The sequence below is a fragment of the Ranitomeya variabilis genome, chromosome 6 (assembly GCF_051348905.1).
Source record: "Ranitomeya variabilis isolate aRanVar5 chromosome 6, aRanVar5.hap1, whole genome shotgun sequence".
Lineage (NCBI taxonomy): Eukaryota > Metazoa > Chordata > Amphibia > Anura > Dendrobatidae > Ranitomeya > Ranitomeya variabilis.
The window spans coordinates 117,658,958-117,680,297 of NC_135237.1; the positions used below are offsets into that span (position 1 = coordinate 117,658,958).

General features: G+C 43.3%; 1 protein-coding gene across 5 annotated transcripts in view; it reads right to left on the reverse strand.

Annotated features, from left to right (window-relative positions):
- NEK10 (NIMA related kinase 10) overlaps nucleotides 1-21,340 on the reverse strand; it is a 407,343-nt gene that overhangs the window by 311,330 nt on the left and 74,673 nt on the right. For all 5 annotated transcript variants that reach the window (XM_077268950.1, XM_077268949.1, XM_077268946.1 and 2 more), the window contains exons 3-6: nucleotides 7,847-7,907; nucleotides 1,814-1,929; nucleotides 1,612-1,710; nucleotides 966-1,050 (exon numbers count right to left, since the gene is read on the reverse strand). In XM_077268950.1, coding sequence (XP_077125065.1) covers nucleotides 966-1,050; nucleotides 1,612-1,710; nucleotides 1,814-1,929; nucleotides 7,847-7,907 — 361 coding nt within the window. The remainder of the gene's footprint in view (nucleotides 1-965; nucleotides 1,051-1,611; nucleotides 1,711-1,813; nucleotides 1,930-7,846; nucleotides 7,908-21,340) is intronic.

Below are 21,340 nucleotides of genomic sequence, written 5' to 3' on the forward strand. Positions count from 1 at the left end.
GTCTATGGAAACGCATGCGTTTTTGCGTACATGCGTTTGCTTGCGTTTTAAACGCATGCGTTTTTATAGAAAAAAACAAGAATACACCCTGATAAGCCACCCCCCACCATCAGGGTGATAAAAGGATCCTAACCCTAACCCTAACCCTACCCCTAACCCTAACCTTAACAATATGACAGTGAATACTCTCCGAGTTTATATTTTTAGTACTCTATAGAAATACCGTATATCTTGTGGTGTCCACATTGAACAAAGGTTTTTATTAGAAGAATGTCCTGGTCACCAGGTCAACATAATAGCCAATCCCTATGGATCCCTAGGATCCCTAGGGTTAGGGTTAGGGTTAGGGTTTGGATCCCTAGGGTTAGGTTTAGGGTTAGGGTTTGGATCCCAAGGGTTAGGGTTAGGGGTAGGGTTAGGGTTAGGATCCCTAGGGTTAGGGTTAGGGGTAGGGTTAGGGGTAGGGTTAGGGTTTGGATCCCTTTATCACTTTGATGGTGCGGGGTGGCTTATCAGTGACCTGGTGACCAGGACATTCTTCTAATAAAAAGCTACCCCTAACCCTAACCCTAGGGATCCAAACCCTAACCCTACCCCTAACACTAACCCTACCCTAACCCTAGCTAATTCTATTAATAGTGGGTTTTCTAGTTGATTTTGATGATTGGCAGCTGTCACACACTTCTCAGCATGCGTTTCAAAATCGCAAACGCAGGAAAGAACGCATGTTAACGCGTCAAAACACCGCGTTTTTTTACTGCATGCAAAAACGCATGCGTCTAAAAAACGCAGCGCTTGCACGCGTTTACATGCGTTTTTTCACCACCTGCGTTTTTTTTTCAAACGCTGCAGATCAAAACGCAAGTGCGAAACCAGCCTTAGCGATAAATGTTTTTAGAAGGAAAATTCATTTTTCACAGTTCTTGATGTCATTGAAAAGGCAAGTCAATGTATGAGAACCATACCTGATAAAAAGGGTCCCGGATTAATAATCTCAAGCAGATCAATACTCGTAATAAATGAACAGATGGAGCTCTGTCAGTCCATTCTCTGTGTTGGAAGAATAGAAGGAAACAAAAACAAGTGAGTAGCAACATATTTTAGAACAAGAAGCCTAGATCTAATTGTTGAACTTCCATATTTAATTAGATCATTATGCATTATTAGTTTTCTGTATAATATTTTCCAGCCAAACTGCCAGCTGAGGCTTTGTGGAACATACAGTGAGTGGGAGAAGAGCGTGGGATGTATGACTGGAGATGTCTATGGTTATTAATGGCGGGGCTGCGAGGGAAGCCAAAGAGAGTAATACATTTATTTAGGTTTGGAACGAAAAGAGAGACTGACACACAGCAAAACTGCACAAGAATGTCTGGAATCCCAACACTCCAGGAATTAAAGAGATCTTTACAATTCCACACAGCTGCACATTTTTGTCTTTAGGGATTAAATATTTGCTTAAAAATCTGCAATATTCTGTGAAATCATATGAATTGCATTCAATGTGCAGACTCATTATTAATATTTTACATATTTGTAATTCCTGAAATAAAGTTGTCTAAAGGAGCCAAGAATAAAACATTCAAATGTGTGTTTTTTTTGTTATTTTACCTGCATCCAAGCCTATTCTTTACCAGAGCCATGAATATGTCAAGGAATAAGTTATGTTGCGAGTGCTCCTTAAAATTTCTTTCATTTTTGTAGTTAATGCTAAAAATTAGAAAAAAAAAAACATCATTCACTCGTAACGAATAGTAATAAAGATACAAATATTGTCATTGCATTTACAAAAGGTACGGAATATTTTACCTACCTAAATTTTTCAAGTTCTAGAGATTCAGTAGTGTCTTGCCACTGATTTTTAGGTGGGTGGTTCTTTCCAAATTTCTGCTGAGTTTTTGCTGTGCTGCTAATTTTCAAAGCAGGAAGCTTCAAATAGAAAACATTAGATTGCAGATTTATATTGGATATTGAAGTAAATAATGGTGCAATATATAAAAAGATAAAAGTTGTTTCACTTTTCTCTCATGTTTTTTTTCATACACTGACTTGCGCTATTTACTTGGGATGAGGACATGAATGGGATATGGCTTGAGTAGGCACACATAAATGCTTCAGTAGTCTTGTGCCTAAGCCTATGTTTACACCTCTGTCATGGATCTTGTACAAGAGCCACAATGTTCTCTTGGTTCCTCTTGTAACTATAATTTTGTCACCAGACAGACCCCACTGACCAATAAGAATAACAGTGCATATTGCACTTTCTCATAAAATGTGATGGACGCTTGTAGTTGTAAGACAACTACAACAAGTCTGCAGTTACTCTGTATGAGATATTTCTTTATATTAGTGGGTAATTCTTCAACTAAAAAAAAATATTATTTGTAACAATGTGCACCATATTCTATGCAATCATATACTGAAAATCGACAACTAATATGTTCAATTTACCGCTGTAGTCATTTCTGTAGCACTATTCATTTTTTCACCTCACTTTTATTTACGGTGCTTGATCTGACTACTTGGTTAAAAAGGGACCTGTCAAAACTGGACCATTTTTGCTCATATTTTATTTGTGTCTCCAAGTTCCAGAGATGTGGTGTAATGATTATAAGGGATAACTCAGGAGACTCTTTGCATGGAACAAGACAACTACAGGACACAGTTTTATAAGTGGTAAAGTCTATATTATCACACGGTGATTCAAACAGGTGCAGAGAGAAACTCAAGTCCACAACACTTGGTGTAAATATTAAACGCAGCTTAGCAGTCTATAGGAAACTTCAGAGGAAAATGCAATCAAGCAGAAAGTCTATGAAGCACAATTATTCTTGAGGATACTTGACACGAATAAGTCCTTGGTAGTCCAAACACAGATAGATATGCTTATTAGGCAGTTCAAATCATATCTTAGCTCAACCAGGGAGGCCTGGTTAATAGTCTCAGGTTTAAGCAGAGCAGCAACAGCTTACATGTCCAGCAAATGCATATGGAAACAAACACAAGCAGCAGATGAAGGAGGATTACTGGAAACTGGTGTATGCAGCAGGAACTCAGAGCAGAGTAGCAGGATCTCCACACAGGTTCACAGGAGCAGGTGCAGGTGCAAAGCCAGGGAGTCATCAGGAGCTGGATGCAAGGCAGAATACTCTAGCACAGACTGAAGGCTGGGGTGGAGTTATATAGCAGGAAGACACAGTGCACATGAGACCAAAGACACCATCTTGGAAAAGGGCAGTAATGCACAAAAGGTAATCAAAATGTTCATAGTCCTGACATGTGGGCTTTTTCATTTAGGGCTATTTTTTATGGAGTTTTCAAGACAGCATAGTTCACTCGGTAATAATGCAAAGCAGCCTGAAAGCATGCCCCCAGAGAATACTTCCCCTTGATTAGGCCCATCAAAATCGGCACAAAATATAACGGCCCAAAATTCAGAAATTGTAAGGCAGATTTAAAAGAAAAATTTAACAAAATATTCTGGAGAGCAGTAGGAATAAAATAAAAGCAAAAACTGTCCACTTCTGATCTTGTAACAGGTCTCCTTTAATGGCCTGAACTTGACCATGTCTTGGCTTCCATTCATGGTTGGACATGTCTCTGTCTGACTTTTACTAACCTGAACCTGCTTGACCATGGGCATGTTTATTACCGGTGAACTACAACCTGGCAATATAATTAGGGACTAAATAAATAGGAACTTGGGGACCATGACCTGGCAATCCTCCGTCAGCACCTTTTGTGTTTTCCTTAGTAAAGACTCGCACACACTTGAGATTAATCGGATGAATGCATTCAGATTACAAATCGGATTGCATTTGTACCAATTTAATCCTATACTTGTGTTCTTAGTGGCGTTTTGTTTTACTGTTCCGATCAGATCGCGATCCGATAGGAAAGAAAAATAGCAGAAAGCCAAATTTGGATAGGATGGGTGTTCATGAAACATCACACTGCACTTGGATAGTACCCGAGTGCAGTGCGATTCCCACCGACGCTGGCAGCAGAGGAGATGGAGGATAGGAGCACAGAGCACTGACACTCAGTTCACGCTCGCAACATCGGGTGTGATACACTAGTGGGTCCCCAGCCTAATAGGCAAAGTCAGGGGGATTTTATATAATGAATACCCAAGGTTTGCCTTTGTGGTATTGTTAAGAGCTTCTTCCTGCAACTTTGCATTACTTTGTGCCACTGCCCCTGAGGCATCACACAAGCTCTAACAACACTAGCTGTAGACCAACATCAAGTACACTTCTGTGCTGTCTGTGAACCAAGGGAATACAGCACTACTGTAAATATCATAAGAGAGAGTAATTCAGGTATGAACAGTGCTAGGTCTCATAGGAGCTTTAGTATTTTATATAGTAATCCTGGCTACAATTCTGGCAGCATTAAAACAACTGTATTGCACAGCCAAATAAGTTGATACAAATTACAAAGAACTGTTCAGATGCAGTCACATACTTTAATGTATTTTCTATAAATCTTTAAAAAAAAAATAAAGTTAAACATTGTGGAAAAAATTATTTATATGAAACATGGAAACAAGGAAGGCTTACTTTGAAACTTTAAGAAAAGAGGAAGACAAAATTGTATTAACAGCATATTCTAAATGTACTTCAACCTTATCCAACCCCAACCCTCCCTTATAATCCCTTCTTTCAAGGTTCACTCTGTCCGTATCTACTCTCCCTCTAATCTCCAAATGGCTGTCATATACCGACCACCGGGCTCAGCCACTGCCTTCATTGACCAATTCTCCACCTGGCTTCTTCACTTTCTCTCTGCTGACATCCCCACCATCATAATGGGTGACTTTAATATCCCTACTGAATCGTCCCTTCCTCGGCCCACAATCTACTAAAACTCTTGTGCATGCCCTCATCATCTCCTGCCTCGATTACTGCAACACCCTCCTCTGTGGCTTCCCCGCTAACTCTCTTGCACCACTCTAGTCTGTCCTCAACTCTGCTGCCCGGCTAATCCACCTCTCTCCTCGCTACTCCCCTCTGCAAATCCCTCCACTGGCTCCCAATTCCCCAACGAATCCAGTTAAAACTACTAACACTGATCTACAAAGCCATCCACAACCAGTCCCCTCCCTATATCTCTGAACTAATCTCCCACTATCTTCCCTCACGTAATCTTCGATCCTCCCAAGACTTCCTACTCTCATCCACACTTATTAGTTCCTCAAACAACCGCCTCCAAGATTTCTCCCGAATATCCCCCATCCTGTGGAATTCCACGCCTCAACACGTCCGATTATCCACCACCCTCGGATCCTTCAGACGGAACCTGAAAACCCATCTCTTCAGGAAAGCCTACAATAACCATTCTGACGCCTCACCACCGCCAGTGCTGCCGCCTCACCACCACCAGAGCTGCTGCACCACCACCGCCAGAGCTGCCGCACCACCACCGCCAGAGCTGCTGCCTCACCAGCACCAGAGCTACCGCCTCACCACCACCAGAGCTGTTGCCTCACCACCGCCACAGCTGCCTCCTCACCACCTCCAGATCTGCCACACCCCTGACCTTCTGTCTCTTCCCCATTATCCCGTAGAATGTAAGTCCGCAAGGACAGGGTCCTCTCCCCTCTGTACCAGTCTGTCACTGTAAATTTGTTTACTGTAAACAATACCTATAACCCTGTACGTAACCCCTTTTCTCTTGTACAGCACTATGGAATTAATGGTGCTATATAAATAAATAATAATAAATGTAAATTTTTCAGTTTTTAATAAATGGGTAATTATTATCAGCACGGAAATATATAAATATGTTAACAACAACAGATTAACTCTCAGCATTTAGTAGACTGTTTATTGTGCCAAGACGCCAAGAACATTTTTAGCAGGTAAACAATGTGCAAACGAATTCTTAGGTGAATAAAGCCAGCCTGTTGTGTTTACTTGCTAATGTGTCCCTGTAGTATAATTTACTTGTAGAAACCTACTTGACCTGTAAATTTGGGTTTTCACAAAAACTAAGCAAAGCAATAGCAAGAATTAAGCATTCACACAGTCTTAACGTGTGTGTGTGTGTGTGTGTGTGTGTGTGCGTGTGTGTGTGGTGTGTGTGTATGTGGTGTGTGTATGTGTGTGCGTGTGTGTGTGTATCTGGTGTGTGTGTGTGTATGTGGTGTATGTGTGTGTATGTAGTGTGTGTATGTGTGTGTGTGTGTGTGTGTGTGTATGATATTCACTATACACTAATGCCTGGTATTCAGAGTAAAAAAAGACAAAACAATACAGGAACAAATAAAAAAATAAGCATCCAAATATATTATGATAGCTATGAACAACCTTCTGGATAATATTTTCCTGCCATTAGTTTTTTTTATCGATTTTTATTTTGTAATATGCTTGTATGCTACTTGTATACAACTTTTTTGCTCACAGTGCAGTATTATCATATTATTGTTAATAAAAGGGGGTCTTAAAAAAAATTAAGCTAGCAAAACTGTAGGGTCGTCCATGCAAAGCATAATTTCTTGTGATTATCTTTTTTAGTGGGAATACTCTAAATAGACCTATTTAGCATAAGGAGCACTACGCTGGCACTGTTAACTATGGGTGGTACCCTATTGACACTATTATTAATGGAGGGGAGCACTGCTAGCACTAATCACAATGGGGCACTCTGGACCTACTATGCCATGGGCCAGGGTTACCCAGGAGGGGAGTGACTAAGTGTCTACTGGGAATTCACTAGAACCTTTGATGGTGAGGATAGACTGATCCACCGGTAGACACCAGGTACCACTACAGTGCAGTCGCCGGGGCTGCAGCAGTTGACTCAGGTACAGGTGGGCGAGACAAAAGCAAGGTCAGACGGTCAGGGCAAGCAACACAGGTTCAGAATTCGTAGCCAAGGTCAGGAGCGGAGAGAACAGGATAAACGAGAAGGCAAGCCAGGTCGATAACAGCTGAGACAAAACAGAAATGTGATTCTTCAAGTACTGATCAGCGCTCACCAACAAAAAAGGGGAGTGGCGAAGTGGTTAGTGTGAGGGGGAAAAGGAAGGAAATGGGGGATTGAGGTGGAGCAGGAAAAATCAGGGAACAGGAACTGGTCAGGAAAGGAACAGGAATGTCTTCTTTCTTCTTACAGGAAAATCAGCAGCACCAGCAAAAGTGATGGCACAGGGTTGAAAAAGTCTGTGTCACCACAAGGCCCAGCACAGTGTGACAGAACAACACAGTGACAGCTATGCAACATCTCCAAACCAAAATGAGGAAGTGCAGGGTGGTCACTGCAAGTTCAGACCACGACTCTGCACACTGATTGGTGTGATCGGCGTCATTGTCTGATTGCACCAATCAGTGCTGGAGCTGGTGAGGCTGGTGTTACCCAACACCAGGCTATGATTGGTGCTGTTACAGTACTGATAATAGGCTGGACCTTAGTGCTTCAGGCAATTTTAGTGCTTGAAACACTGAAATCAACCACAGCAATCGAAGTTGCGGGGAGGTGGCGCCACCTCCCATGATGACAAGTCTTGGTGCAATGTTGATGTTGGCAATTGGGCGCTACCATTGTCCTTATCAATAGTGTGTCCCTACTGTCTGAAAGAAAGAGTCAGTGTCTGTTGGGGCTCGCACCACTGCAAAAAGCAAAAATAATACCAATTTGTCAAAATGTATTTGTATATTTCCATGAGAATTTACAGAGGAATGTAGAGTGCTAGGAACTTAATAATTATTATTCCACAGGAAGGATACATTTAATAAAACAGCAATTTCAGGAGAGCTGGCAGGTTCTCTTTGAGTTAATATCACAAACGGACTATAGAAAAAGATTATGGTAACTGATATATATTAAACTGGAAAGCATTTACCTGTTGTTTGCTCGCTTGTACATTTAAGAGAGACCAAAGTCTTTTGACATCAGAATATTTCCTACAAAAAAAAGTAAAAATCTACAATAAACAGAAATAATCTGTAAATACTATCTTGTCATAAAGTTATCTGAAAGTATTATTCAGTTTCTTAAAAAAATGCAGCAAATGTCAGAAAGTTAAAAAGTAGTGATGAGTGAACGTGCTCACCACTACTCGGTACTTGCCCGAGTATCACTATGCTCGGTGTACTCAGCGAGCACAGACTATTTCCGGGATTATTCGGCGGGAGCTCGGGTCTCCTCCTTTTAATTTTGGCACTTTTGAGAGCCCCAATCAGCATGCAGGGATTGTCTGCCATGCACTGTAATACTGCAGCCATCTTTGTTGTGGTATTACAGTGATTGGCTGGCCGCACAGCGCCATCAGGTCTATAAAAGATCTGGCGCCGCCCTGCTCAGCGCATTCTAGTGTAGGGAGAGCTGCTGCTGAGATAGGGTCAGATTCGTTCTTTTATTAGTTAGTGTGGGTGTACTAGTGTTCAATCCACAAATCCTGATAAACCAACAGTCCTTTTTAGGGCTAATTCGGGGGTATATAGATCAGTGCCTGCAGGCACTGTATGTGAGTACATAGATCTCACTGCATACATAAAAGACTCCATTACTGTCTGCTGTTGTGTATTTTATATATACGTAGCAGCAGGAATCTGTGGCAATTTTTTTTTTTTTTTGCAGCTTATACCTGCTAATTTTATTAGAAAGCAATAGCCCCCTTTTTCCTACATTTACTTGCTTGGTCACGCTGCAGACTACAGCCAGGTGATTACAATACAAGAGCGTGAAAATTTACCAATTTAAATTTTTTTTGTCCCAGGCATCAGACGTGAGTGCGCAGAAAAATCTGGGATTTTTTTTTGGAACTATATTATTTTTTGGAGTGACTTACAACATTTTTGGACACCATTTTGCTGCCACAAATATATTTAGCTACAGTTCTTATATTTATCACTGTGATTTGTACGCCACACGCATCGCATATCATTGCGCTAAATATTTTACAATTTTAGAACTCTATTTTTTTTGTGTGTCATAGCCTATTTATTGACACAATTTTGGTGGGCCCCACAAAATCAAGGCCACATTTTGATCAGTCTATTCTCTCCATCTGACGCCTGGTCTATCTGTGGTCTCCAAATTCTTGCTTTTCAGGCATACATTGCATTTTTTTGGTCTGCTAGCCTTGGTCTACTCAGTATTTTGTGGTTTAAAAACTTTTTTTTTTCTAAAGGCCACATATTGAAACAGTCTGTTAGCTAAGTCAGATGCCTTGTGTATCTGTCGTGTCAAAATCCTCACTTTGCAGGCATACTTTGTATTGTTTTGCCTGCTAGCCTTGGTCTAGTCATTTTTTTGTTTTACTTCTTTTTTCTTTAATAAATGCCACATATTAAAACAGTCTATTATCTCCGTCAGACGCCTGCTGTATCTTTGGTGTAAAAATCCTCGCTTTGCAAGCATACATTGTATTTTTTTGACTGCTAGCCTTGGTCTATTCAGTATTTAGTGGTTTAAAAATGTATTAATTTTTTTTTAAAAAGACCGCATATTTAAACAGTCTGTTATATCCGTCAGACGCCCGATGTATCTGTGGTGTCAAAATCTTCGCTTTGCAGGCATACATTGTATTATAGTGTCTGCTAGCCTTGGTCTACTCAGTATTTAGTGGTTTAAAAAATTGAAAAAAAAAAGCCACATATTTAAACAGTCTGTTATCACCGTCAGACGCCTGGTGTATCTGTGGTGTCAAAATCCTCACTTTGCAGGCATACATTGCATTGTTTTGTCTGCTAGCCTTGATCTACTCATTATTTTGTGGTTTAAATTTTTATTTTTTTTTTAAAAAAAGGTCACATATTTAAACAGTGTGTTATCTCCATCAGACGCCCGGTGAATCTGTGATCTCCAAATTCTTGCTTTTCACGCATACATTCCACTTTTTTGTCTGCTACTCTTGTTCTATACAGTATTTTGTGATTAAAAAATTAAATTAAATTAAAAAAAAACGCCACATATTGAAACAGTCTGTTATTTCCGTTAGACGCCCGGTGTATCTGTGGTGTCCAAATCCTTGCTTTGAAGGCATACATTCCACTTTTTGGTCTGCTATCCTTGCTCTATACAGCATTTGTTGGTTAAAAAAATTTAGCAAAATCCAGGCCACATATTGAAACAGTCTGTTATCTCAGTCAGACGCCCAATCTATCTGTGTTCTCCAAATACTTGTTTTTCAGGCATACTGATCACATATAAGTTTTCTCAAAATTAATCCATTTGTATTGAACTTTTCAAATATTTCAGTAGTCCATTTAAAATGGGCAAGACAAGGGGCAAGGGACAGGGAAGTGGACATGATGCTGATGGTGCATGCAGAGGACGAGGCTGTTGCCAAGCTGAAAGTGGGCCACAACAAAGACCCACATCTTCTCGCTCGACCTTCCTGTCCCAGTTTCTAGGGGACCGCAGCACACCACTATTGAAGCCAGAGCAGTGTGAAACGGATGTTGGTTGGATAGCGGATAATGCTTTCAGTCACTTAGCCACCACGTCTTCCACACAGTCAAGTCTGAGTAGCCATGAGTGTGGACCCCATATTACTCACCCTGATCCTCCATCCTCCCACCATGCTGAGTGCCCTGAGACAACTGATCCCACACTTGGACACTACGAAGAGCTGTTCAGTTTTCCCTTTAAAGATTCCAGACTCTTGGCCGGTCAACTTGGAGTGGGGCCAGATGAGATCGCATGAAGCGATGCCCAAAGATTTGTACAGCCACAGTCACACGAAGACGATGGTGGGAAAGTGTCACAAGAGGTGGATGATGATGAGATACAATTGCCAGAAAGTCAGGAGGAGGAGCATGGTGCAGATGTGGAAGACGAGGTGGTGGATGACATAGTAACTGACCCAACCAGGCAGGAGGACATGCAGAGCAAGGACAGCAGCACACATGGGGAAGGAGGCATAGCACCCCAACAGGCAGGAAGAAGCAGTGTGGTGGCTGCAGACAGAAGGCGTGCATCCATTCCCCGTAACACCAACAGGACGGAAGTTGCCATTCCAACTGTTAGATCTTCCCGAGTCTGGTTATTTTTTAAAGATTCTGCCAATAACCCCAAACAGGCCATTTGCATCACCTGCCATGCCTGCATCAGCAGGGGTAGCAAAACTACCAGCCTGACCACCAGCAGCATGATCAGGCACATGGCAACAAAGCATCCAACTTTTTGGGCCGAACCCCAGGCTCCAGAAACACTGTCTGCAGCTGACACCACTGCCTCTTCCATTGTTTTGTGTTTGAAGCCAATCCCCAGTCCACGGTGCATGTGAAGATGCCTCGTGCCCTGCATCTGTTGTTGCCCACAGTCAACCAGCACCATCATCAAGCCCATCCACGTCCTTGTCCCAGCTCAGCCTTCTATACCCCAGTCATTGGAACGCAAGTGGAAATACCCAGCCAAAGCCTCACAGGCCACAGTACTAAATTTTAACATTTCTCGTCTGCTTGCACTCGAAATGTTGCCTTTTACGCTTGTTGGGACGGAAGCTTTCCGCAAACTGATGGCGGCGGCTGTCCCAAGGTACTCGGTCCCCAGTCGCCACTATTTCTCCCAGTGTGCCGTACCGGCATTACAACAGCATGTGTCCCACAACATTACCCATGCCCTCAACAATGCTGTTACTGGGAAAGTCCACCTAACCACGAACACATGGACAAGTGATTTTGGGCAGGGACGGTACATCTCACTGACGGCACACTGTGTTAATATAGTGGAAGCTGGGACCCAGTCGGACCTTGGGATGGAACACATCCTCCCCATGCCGAGCATTGCAGGTCCTACGTCAATCAGGGCTGCTTCCACAGTCTACAGCTCCTGCACCTCCTCCTCCTCTTCAGCCTCCATCTCTGAAAATAGCACATCAGTCAGAAGCTTGAAGCACTGCAGCACTGCCTCAGCCAACTGGCAACATGCTGTGATGAAGCTAATCTGCTTAGGTGACAAACCGCACAATGCTGAAGAGTTGTGGACAGTGCTGAAAGAGCAGTCAGATTTTTGGATGACACTGCTGAACCTACAGCCAGGCATGGTCGTGTGTGACAATGGTCGTGTGTGACAATGGTTGGAACCTGGTGGCGGTTCTGAGGCAAGGTGAGCTCACACATGTACCTTGCCTGACCCAGGTGCTTAACCTCATCATTCAACGTTTTCTCAAAAGTTACCCGGAGCTGCCGGATCTGATAGTGAAAGTACGCCACCTGTCTGCCCATTTTAGAAAGTCAGCTACAGCTTTAGCCACCCTTTCCATGCTTCAGCAGTGTTTGCAGCTTCCAGCTCACCGACTGGTGTGCGATGTCCCCACGCGTTGGAACTCTACACTGCATATGTTGGAAAGGATTTGTGAGCAGAAGAGGGCAGTTGTTGACTACCAGCATCAACAAGGCCATCGTTATTGAGTTCAGACTCCACACATAAGACCTCAGGAGTGGACATGGATGTCACACATATGTACCATCTTCAAAAACTTTGAGGACTGCACCAAGATGGTGAGCGGCGATGACGCCATAATTAGCATCACCATCCCGCTTCTCTGCATTCTTAAAACCTCTCTGCTCACAATTAAAGAGGATGTATTGCAGGCGGAGCACGAGGACATGGATCAAGGAAACATACAGGGTAATTACACTCAGCCCAGCCTCATATCGTCCCAATGTGGATTGGTAGACAATGAGGAAGAGGAGGAGGAGGAAGAACAGGAGCTACTTTCATGTGCTATAGACAGTACTACAAGCACAGCTGTCATACTGTCTGTTCAGCATGGATGGCCCGAGGACAGGGTGGAGGAGGATGAGGAGGAGGAGGACATCATGGTCAGTCGTCCTGTTGGTGAGGACACAGAAGTCTTGCCTGTTAGCAGTCTGGCACGCATGGCTGACTTTATGTTGCGCTGTGTTTCGCGTGACCCTCGCATTATTAAAATTTTTGGTGACAATCATTACTGGCTGGTGACACTTCTAGACCCACGCTACAAAGAAAACTTTCAATCTCATCTTCCAGAGGCAGACAGGTGTACTAAAATGTTGCAGTGCCAGAAGACCCTTGGAGCGGAATTACAAAAAAAAATTCCCATTTGAGAACACTGGCAGCATATGTCAGAGTTTGTTGTACAACCAAGGAGTCCAAGCGAGAGACACAGAAGTACAGTCCAGCACAGGCAGGGGAACAATGGTAAAGTTCTGGGACAGTTTTCTCAGACCCTCCCATCGTGCCGGCACAAAGGCAAGAGGTGCTGTCACAAGAAGTGCAATGTTTGGGAAGATGCTCAGGGAGTACCTTGCTGATCATACAAAAGTCCTCCGTGATTCCTCTATGCTTTTTAATTATTGGGTATCCAAGCTAAACACGTGGCATGAACTGGCTCTACGCCTTGGAGGTCCTGGCCTGCCCTACTACTAGCGTTCTGTCAGAGAGGGTTTTTACTGCAGCTGGTGGAATTATAACAGATAAGCGCATCCGTCTGTCAACTGAAAATGTTAACAGGCTGACTCTTATAAAAATGAACAAGGGCTGGATTGGGCAAGACTTCTGTACACCACTGAATGAAAACAGCGAAACATAACCGCCATTACATTATCTTTTTGTGGAGGTGTATTCTTATGCACCTCTTCACAACCACACATGGGTATATGCTTCATGATTTGGTCTGTTTGGTGTTATCCTCATCCTCATAATCCACAACCACTGGAACACCAGGGTGAACGTATTCTGTGATGCAAAAGTCACTCATTTTTGTGCAAGGGTGTTTTTATGATGCCCATTAATAATTTGAAACCCCCCAAATTTTATTCCCCTGGGGGAAACATTTGTCAGCCCATGCACTTAGTGTATCGGCATTATGAGTCTAGGAGACTCCTTTAAATTGGGCCTTGTTATTAATGAGGCCTTCCTCAAGGTCTCATCATCCACCGCCACTAGATCTCCAGTGGCAGCCAGTCCAATTTTTGGCAAGGGTGTCTATGATCTCCATAAAATATTTTTTTTAAATGTACCCCCCATGGGGAAATATTTTTCAGCCCATGCACTTAGTGTATGGGCATTATAAGTCTAGGAGACCCGATCCTTTAAATTGGGCCTAGTTTTCAATGAGGCCGTCCTCAGGGTCTCATCATTCACCGCCACTAGATCACCAGGGTTAAAATGTTCCGTGCTGCTACAGCCAGTCTAATTTTTGGCAAGTGTGTCTATGATGAATGTGAAGTGTGTTTTCCTGTGGCCATCCAGTACCTGGGTTCAAAGCCTTATTGGGGTGCATATGACTTGGTAGCACGGCAGGCCTTGCAGTTAATACATAAGAAAACAGTATGGCAGGACCAACTGAAGAATGTGAAGTGGGTTTTCCTGTGGCTATCCAGCACCTGGGTTCAAAGCCTTATTGGGGTGCATATGACTTGGTAGCACGGCAGGCCTTGCTGTCAATACATAAGAAAACATTATGGCAGGACCAACTGAAGAATGTGAAGTGGGTTTTCCTGTGGCAATCCAGTACCTGGGTTCAAAGCCTTATTGGGGTGCATATGACTGAATAGCAGGGTAGGCCTTGCATTCAATGCAACATTTTTTCAGGAAGCCCTCCTGTACCTCTCGTGAAAGGAGTATTGGTGTGCGTCATAATTCTTGGCAGCCCAGCCACTCACTACATAGGCAATAACAGCATAGGAGACCCACTGTTTAATAATGAACCTTTAAGAATATTAAAGTGAACCTGTCACCCCCATTATCGAAGATGAACTAAGCCCACCAGCATCAGGGGCTTATCTTCAGCATTCTTCTGCATTCTTACAATGACGTCCGCTTCTTGTATTCACGCTGCAGCTCCGACGCAGGCGTACTTTGTCTGCCCTGTTGAGGGCAGAGCAAAGTACTGCAGTGCGCAGGCACCGGGAAAGGTCAGAGAAACCCGGCACCTGCACACTGCAGTACTTTGCTCTGCCCTCAACAGGGCAGACAAAGTATGCCTGCACCGGAGCCGCAGCGTGAAGACAAGCAGAGGACGTCATCCTATTAAGATAGGCCCCGGACCTGACCGCGACGCCCATCCGATCGGACCGCCCACCCAGGTGAGTATAATCTAACCTCTTTTTCTCATCTTTCAGGATACATCGGGGGTTTATCTACAGCATTCCAGAATGCTGTAGATAAGCCCCTGATGCCGGTGGGCTTAGCTCATCTTCGATTTTGGGGGTGACAGGTTCCTTTTAATGCTGCCTGATACCCCTATAAAATAGGCTTTATGACTTTAAGAGTCCCTCCTTCATAAATGAAACAAGATGTGTCTCCTTATGTGTCTCACACCACATGGCCAGGTAGGGTTGTTAAATGTTACAATAACATTTCACAGTGAATGCATTTGTATTGGTTGAAAGCAATGTTAAATTTGAAAAAAGTATCAAAAATGCTGCGTGTGAACATAGTCCAAGTGGTGGAGGAACATTTTGGTCTGGGGTTAATTATTTTGCCATATATACATGTGATTACCCTAGAAAGGATGTACCTTAACATATTTCCCAGCAAAATCCATTTTAGTTTCTTTTTTGAATGCTTTTTGGTGCACCTGTAAAAATGGCGTGAAACTCTGACAACATTGCTTACAGCTGTGACCTTGGAGTCAGAAAGGCTTCCAGGGGCAATCTCCATGATGTTCCTGTGTCATTTGAGCAGTGTTTCCATCATATTCAGACATTTTTAGACCTTAAAAGGACCCCAGGGAGGGATCGCGGTAAAAATACTCGGGTTTCCCCATAGACTTACATTGGGCTCTTTGCTCGGGTCGAGTACCCGAGTATTCCAATTTTCTTGACCCGAGCAACGAGCACCCGAGCATTTTAGCGCTCGCCCATCACTATGCCCGAGGCATCTATGGGGTTCTCGCCCTTTGAAATATTGTATGGCAGACATCCCCGGGGATTGCTCGATATAGCCAAAGAGGCTTGGGAGAAGCAACCAACCCTCCACAAGAGTGTGATAGTACATGTTGCAAAAATGCAGGAAAGAATGGAGACAGTCCTACCATTAGTCCTGGAACATATGGAGGCAGCATAACAGTCTCAAAGTCGGTTCTACAACCGGGAGTTTCGGGTAAGAATCTTTAGTCCTGGGGATCAGGTGTTGGTACTTGTGCTACAGTAGATAGCAAATATCTTGCAAGGTGGCAGGGGCCCTACGAGATTATGGAGAAGGTGGAATCGGTAAACAACAAGATACATCAACCAGGACGGAGGAAGCCAGAGCAGGTTTACCATATTAATTTGCTTATACCATGGAAAGAAAACTTCTCCGTAGTGAAAATAGCAGATACTTTGTCTCCTAAACAGGTTCAGGAGGTCCGGGAGTTTGTTAGCTGAAATACAGATGTTTTCTCTGAGCACCCTGGACGTACCTCCCTAATTCAACATGACATTGTCATGGAGCCACAGGCCAAAATTCGACTAAAGCCGTATCAGGTGCCTGAGGCCTGGCGACAAGCCATCTCGGAGGAGGTGAAAACTATGCTACAGTTAGGGGTCATTGAAGAATCCCAACATGAGTGTGCCAGCCCAATAGTCATAATACCTAAACCTGATGGTACGCTAAGGTTCTGTAATAACTTCAGAAAACTTAATGAAGTTCTGAAATTTGACGCTTACCCCAAGGCCCGGGTGGATGAATTGATAGAGCGGTTTGGGCAGGCACGGTATTTTTCAACCCTTGATCTCACAAAAGGATACTGGCAGGTGCCCCTAACAGAGGCGGCTAAGGAAAAAACGGCCTTTGTAACGCCCGAAGGGATGTTCCAGTATAAGGTATTACCTTTTGGTTTGCACCGAGCGCCGGCGACATTCCAGCAGTTAATGGATATTGTTCTCCGCCCCCCATTGCCGTTATACCTCAGCCTATCTGGATGATATTGTTGTGTACAGTGCAGACTGGTAAAGTCACATACCAAAGGTACAGGCGGTGATATATACTCTGCGACAAGCAGGGCTAATCGCCAACCCAAAGAAGTGTTCCATAGGGTTGGAGGAGCTTGGTACTTGGGTTATGTAATTGGGAGAGGAGTCCTCAAACCCCAAGTAAACAAAGTGGAGGCAATTCAGAACTGGCCCCGTCCCCTCCCAACAAAGCAGGTAAAAGCCTTTTTAGATTTAGTGGTACAGGTGATTTATTCCCAACTTTACAACCCTGTACGCACCTTTAACAGACTGCTTGAAATGGAGGGAGTCTGTGATGGTCCACTGGAATGATCAGATAGAGGAGGCCTTGGTAAAGTTAAAATCGGTACTGTGTGGTACACCACTTCTGGTTACACTCAAGTTCAAAAGAGAGTTCATCGTGCAGACCGATACCTCTGAGATAGGTCTTGGTGCCATGCTGTCTCAAGAGTTTAATGGGGAAGAGCATCCCGTTAGTTTCCTGAGCCAGAAGCTTACCCCAGCCGAAACCAGGTACAGCATTGTGGAGACAGAGTGCCTTGCCATTAAGTGGGTGCTTCAGTCTCTTCGCTATTATTTGCTGGGGAGAACGTTTCGTTTGGTGACAGATCATTCCGCTCTCACGTGGATGAGTCAAGCTAAGGAGAGGAATGCAGGAGTCACCAGGTGGTTTCCGTCATAGCAAAATTTTACATTTTCAGTAGAACATAGGGAAGGCAGACTACAGGGCAATGCACATGCCTTGTCCAGAGTTTACTGTATGTCATGCATCCACCCCCCTAGGGTTGAACAAAGGGGGAGGTATGTGGTGCAGCAAAGGGTGTAGTGGTGGAAGGAAGATATATTTCTCCCAGCAGGATAAAATTTGGCCGGGATTTTCCCTAAGGTTGAGGACCTGCAGTGATGTCACGATCACATGATCAGCCCATGTGATGTGTACTACACCTGTGGGTGTGGTTATGTGCTATGTAATGGAGAATGTTGTTTGGCAAATGGTCTGCACGCAAGGTAGTGATGGGCAGTCCGGCTCTTTTTGGTGATCCAGCTCTCCTGGCTCCGCTCACCAAAAAGAGCCAACTCTTTTTGGATCCTAAATGGATCCCTATTGAATACATGTTCAGGCGTCCAAAACCCCGCCCATCTACCACAGACACTCTGCTAGGAACCAATTAAATTGATGAGTGGGTGGAATTTTGCTGAGGTGGGTGGAGTTACACCTGCCAAAGTCCGGGATTTTATGCCCAGTGAGAGCCATTCAGAGAATTCAGTGGTTCTCACTGGCGTGTCAGCTCCCATCGTTCACAGAAGGGAGCCGGCTCTTTGTGTCGGATCGTTTGCGAACGACACATCACTAGTGCAAGGTGTGAGGAGCTAGGCTGGAGTGAGCCTCAATTTGTTTTGTCAGATTACACATGCTGCAAAGGTTTGAGACAAGACTAATAGCAACCCTGAGAATAGCACCTGGCGGACACCGCTGATCAGGCAGCCATTTAGTTAAGCCAGTCCATTGTAAGGGTGAGTCTGAGACCAGTGGTTCTCCAAGTTGAAGTACATTTGTGTTTTTTTTCCTTACTTTCTGCCACCCACTGTTTAAAGTGTTAATGAACCACTGAAGTTTGGACTCATCACTGCGGCCCTGTCACTGCCTACCAGAGCAAATCACTACTATATATATGTACAGTGGGAACAGAAAGTATTCAGACCTCTTTACATTTTTCACTATTTGTTTCATTGCAGACATTTGGTAAATTAAAAAAAGTATTTTTTTTCTCATTAATGTACACTCTGCACCCCATCTTGACTGAAAAAAACAAATGTAGAAATGTTTGCAAATTTATTAAAAAAGAAAAACGAAATATCACATGGTCATAAGTATTCAGACCCTTTGCTCAGTATTGAGTGGAAGCACCCTTTTGAGCTGGTACAGCCATGAGTCTTGTTGGGAATGATGCAACAAGTTTTTCACACCTGGATTTGGGTATTCTCTGCCATTCTTCATTGCAGATCCTCTCCAGTTCCGTCAGGTTGGATGGTGAGCGTTGGTGGACAGCCATTTTCAGGTCTCTCCAGAGATGCTCAATTACGTTTAGGTCAGGGCTCTGTCTGTGCCAGTCAAGAATGGTCACAGAGTTGTTCCAAAGCCACTTTTAGCTTCGTTCCGAAGTTATTTTAGCTGTGTGCTTAGGGTCATTGTCTTGTTGGAAGGTGAACTTTCGGCCAAGTCTGAGGTCCAGAGCACTCTGGAAGAGGTTTTCATCCAGGATATCTCTGTACTTGGCCACATTCATGTTTCCTTCAATGGCAACCAGTCGTCCTTTCCCTGCTGCTGAAAAACACCCCATAGCATGATGCTGCCACCACCATGTTTCACTGTTGGGATTGTACTAGGCAGGTGATGAGCAGTGCCTGGTTTTCTCCACCCATACCACTTAGAGTTATCACCAAAAAGGTCTATCTTTGTCTGATCAGACCAGAGAATCTTATTTCTCATAGTCTGGGTGTCCTTCATGTGTTTTTTAGCAAACTCTATGCAGGCTTTCATATGTCTTGGAGGGCTGCAGTGAAAGTTGACTTTGTGGAACATTCTCCCATCTCCCTACTGCATCTCTGGAGCTCAGCCACAGTGATCTTGGGGCTCTTCTTTACCTCTCTCACCAAGGCTCTTCTCCCATGATTGCTCAGTTTGACAGGATGGCCAGGTCTAGGAAGACTTCTGTTGGTCCCAAACTTCTTCCATTTAACCCCTTTCTGGCATTGGATGTACTACTCCATATATGTGACCTGGGACTTAATTCCCATGGACGGAATAGTACGTAACATGCGATCAGCCGCTCTCCCGGGGAAGCGCGGCTGATCGCGGCCAGGTGTCGGCTGATTCTCACAGCTGACACTCGGCAGTAAGTGCCAGGAGCAGTCACGGACCGCTCCCGGCACTTTAACCCCCGGAACACTGCGATCAAACATGATCGAAGCGTTCGCTGACAGCCCTCTGCCTTTGGATCGGAGACCTCGTGGCATGACGCAGGGTCTCGATCGCTCCCATGGTATCCTGATGTCGTCTTGACGACATCCGGGTTACCAGAGCTGAGAGACTTCCTGTCATGCACAGTGCATTTCAGGAAGTCTCTGAGGTCAGTGTGCACAGAGTGCAGCGCTGACAGCTTATATGGCATGTAGATGTGCATGCCATATAAGTGATCAGCCTGTACAAAAAGAGTGTCCCATAGTGGGATAAAGTGTAAAAGTTAGGCTATGTGCATACGTCAGGATTTCTTGCAGAAATTTTGTGAACAAAACCAGACACTTTCTGCAAGAAATCCGCATGCTTTTTTTTGCGTTTTTCTCGCGTTTTTGTGCGTTTTTCTTCCAGAACTTCCCAATGCATTAAATAGCGGCAAAAACGCAAAAAATCCCCAAAATTAATGAACATGCTGCGTTTTTTACCGCAATGCATTTTTTTCGTGGAAAAAGAACGCATCATGTGCACAAAAATTGCAGAATGCATTAAAAATGATGGGATGCTTATGTATGTGTTTTTAAGCGTTTTTTTCCACGGAAAACGGCCAAAAAAAATGCGAAAAATCCTGCACATAGCCTTAGAATGATTTTTTTTTTAAATTAATAATTGCAAATATATTTTTTTTAAATAAAAAATAATAATAAAAATCAATATTTACTCCATCAATAAATAAATAAATGAATAAAAAATATATAAACAATAAAAGTACACATATTTAGCATCGCTGCGTCCATAACAACCCAACCTATAAAACTGTCCCACCAGTTAACCCCATTAGTGAACACCATTAAAAAAAAAACAACAAGGCAAAAAAAAATGCTTTATCGTCATACCCCCAAACAAAAAGTTGAATAACACACGATCAAAAAGGCGGATATAAATAAACATGGTACCGCTGAAAACATCATCTTGTCCTGCAAAAAACAAGCTGCCATATAGCTCCATCACTGGAAAAATACAAAAGTTCTAGCTCTCAGAATAAAGTGATGCAAAATAATTATTTTTTATATAAAATAATTTTTATTATGTAAAAGTGCCAAAACATTAAAAAATGACATATATGACATATCGCTGTCATCGTACTGACCCAAAGAATAAAACTGCCATATCAATTTTACCAGACGCAAAACAGTATAAATGCCCCCCCCAAAAAAAAAAAAAAAAGAAATTCATGAATTACTGTTTTTTGTTCATTCTGCTGCACAAAAATCGATCAAAAAATGTCATGTGCCCGAAAATGGTACCAATAAAAATGTCATCTCGTCCTGCAAAAAATAAGACCTCACATGACTCTGTGGGCCGAAATATGGAAAAATTATAGCTCTCAAAATGTGGTGATGCAAAAACTATTTTTTGCAATAAAAAGCGTCTTTCAGTGTGTGACAGCTGCCACACATAAAAATCCGCTAAAAAACCTGCGATAAATAGTAAATCAAACCCCCTTTAT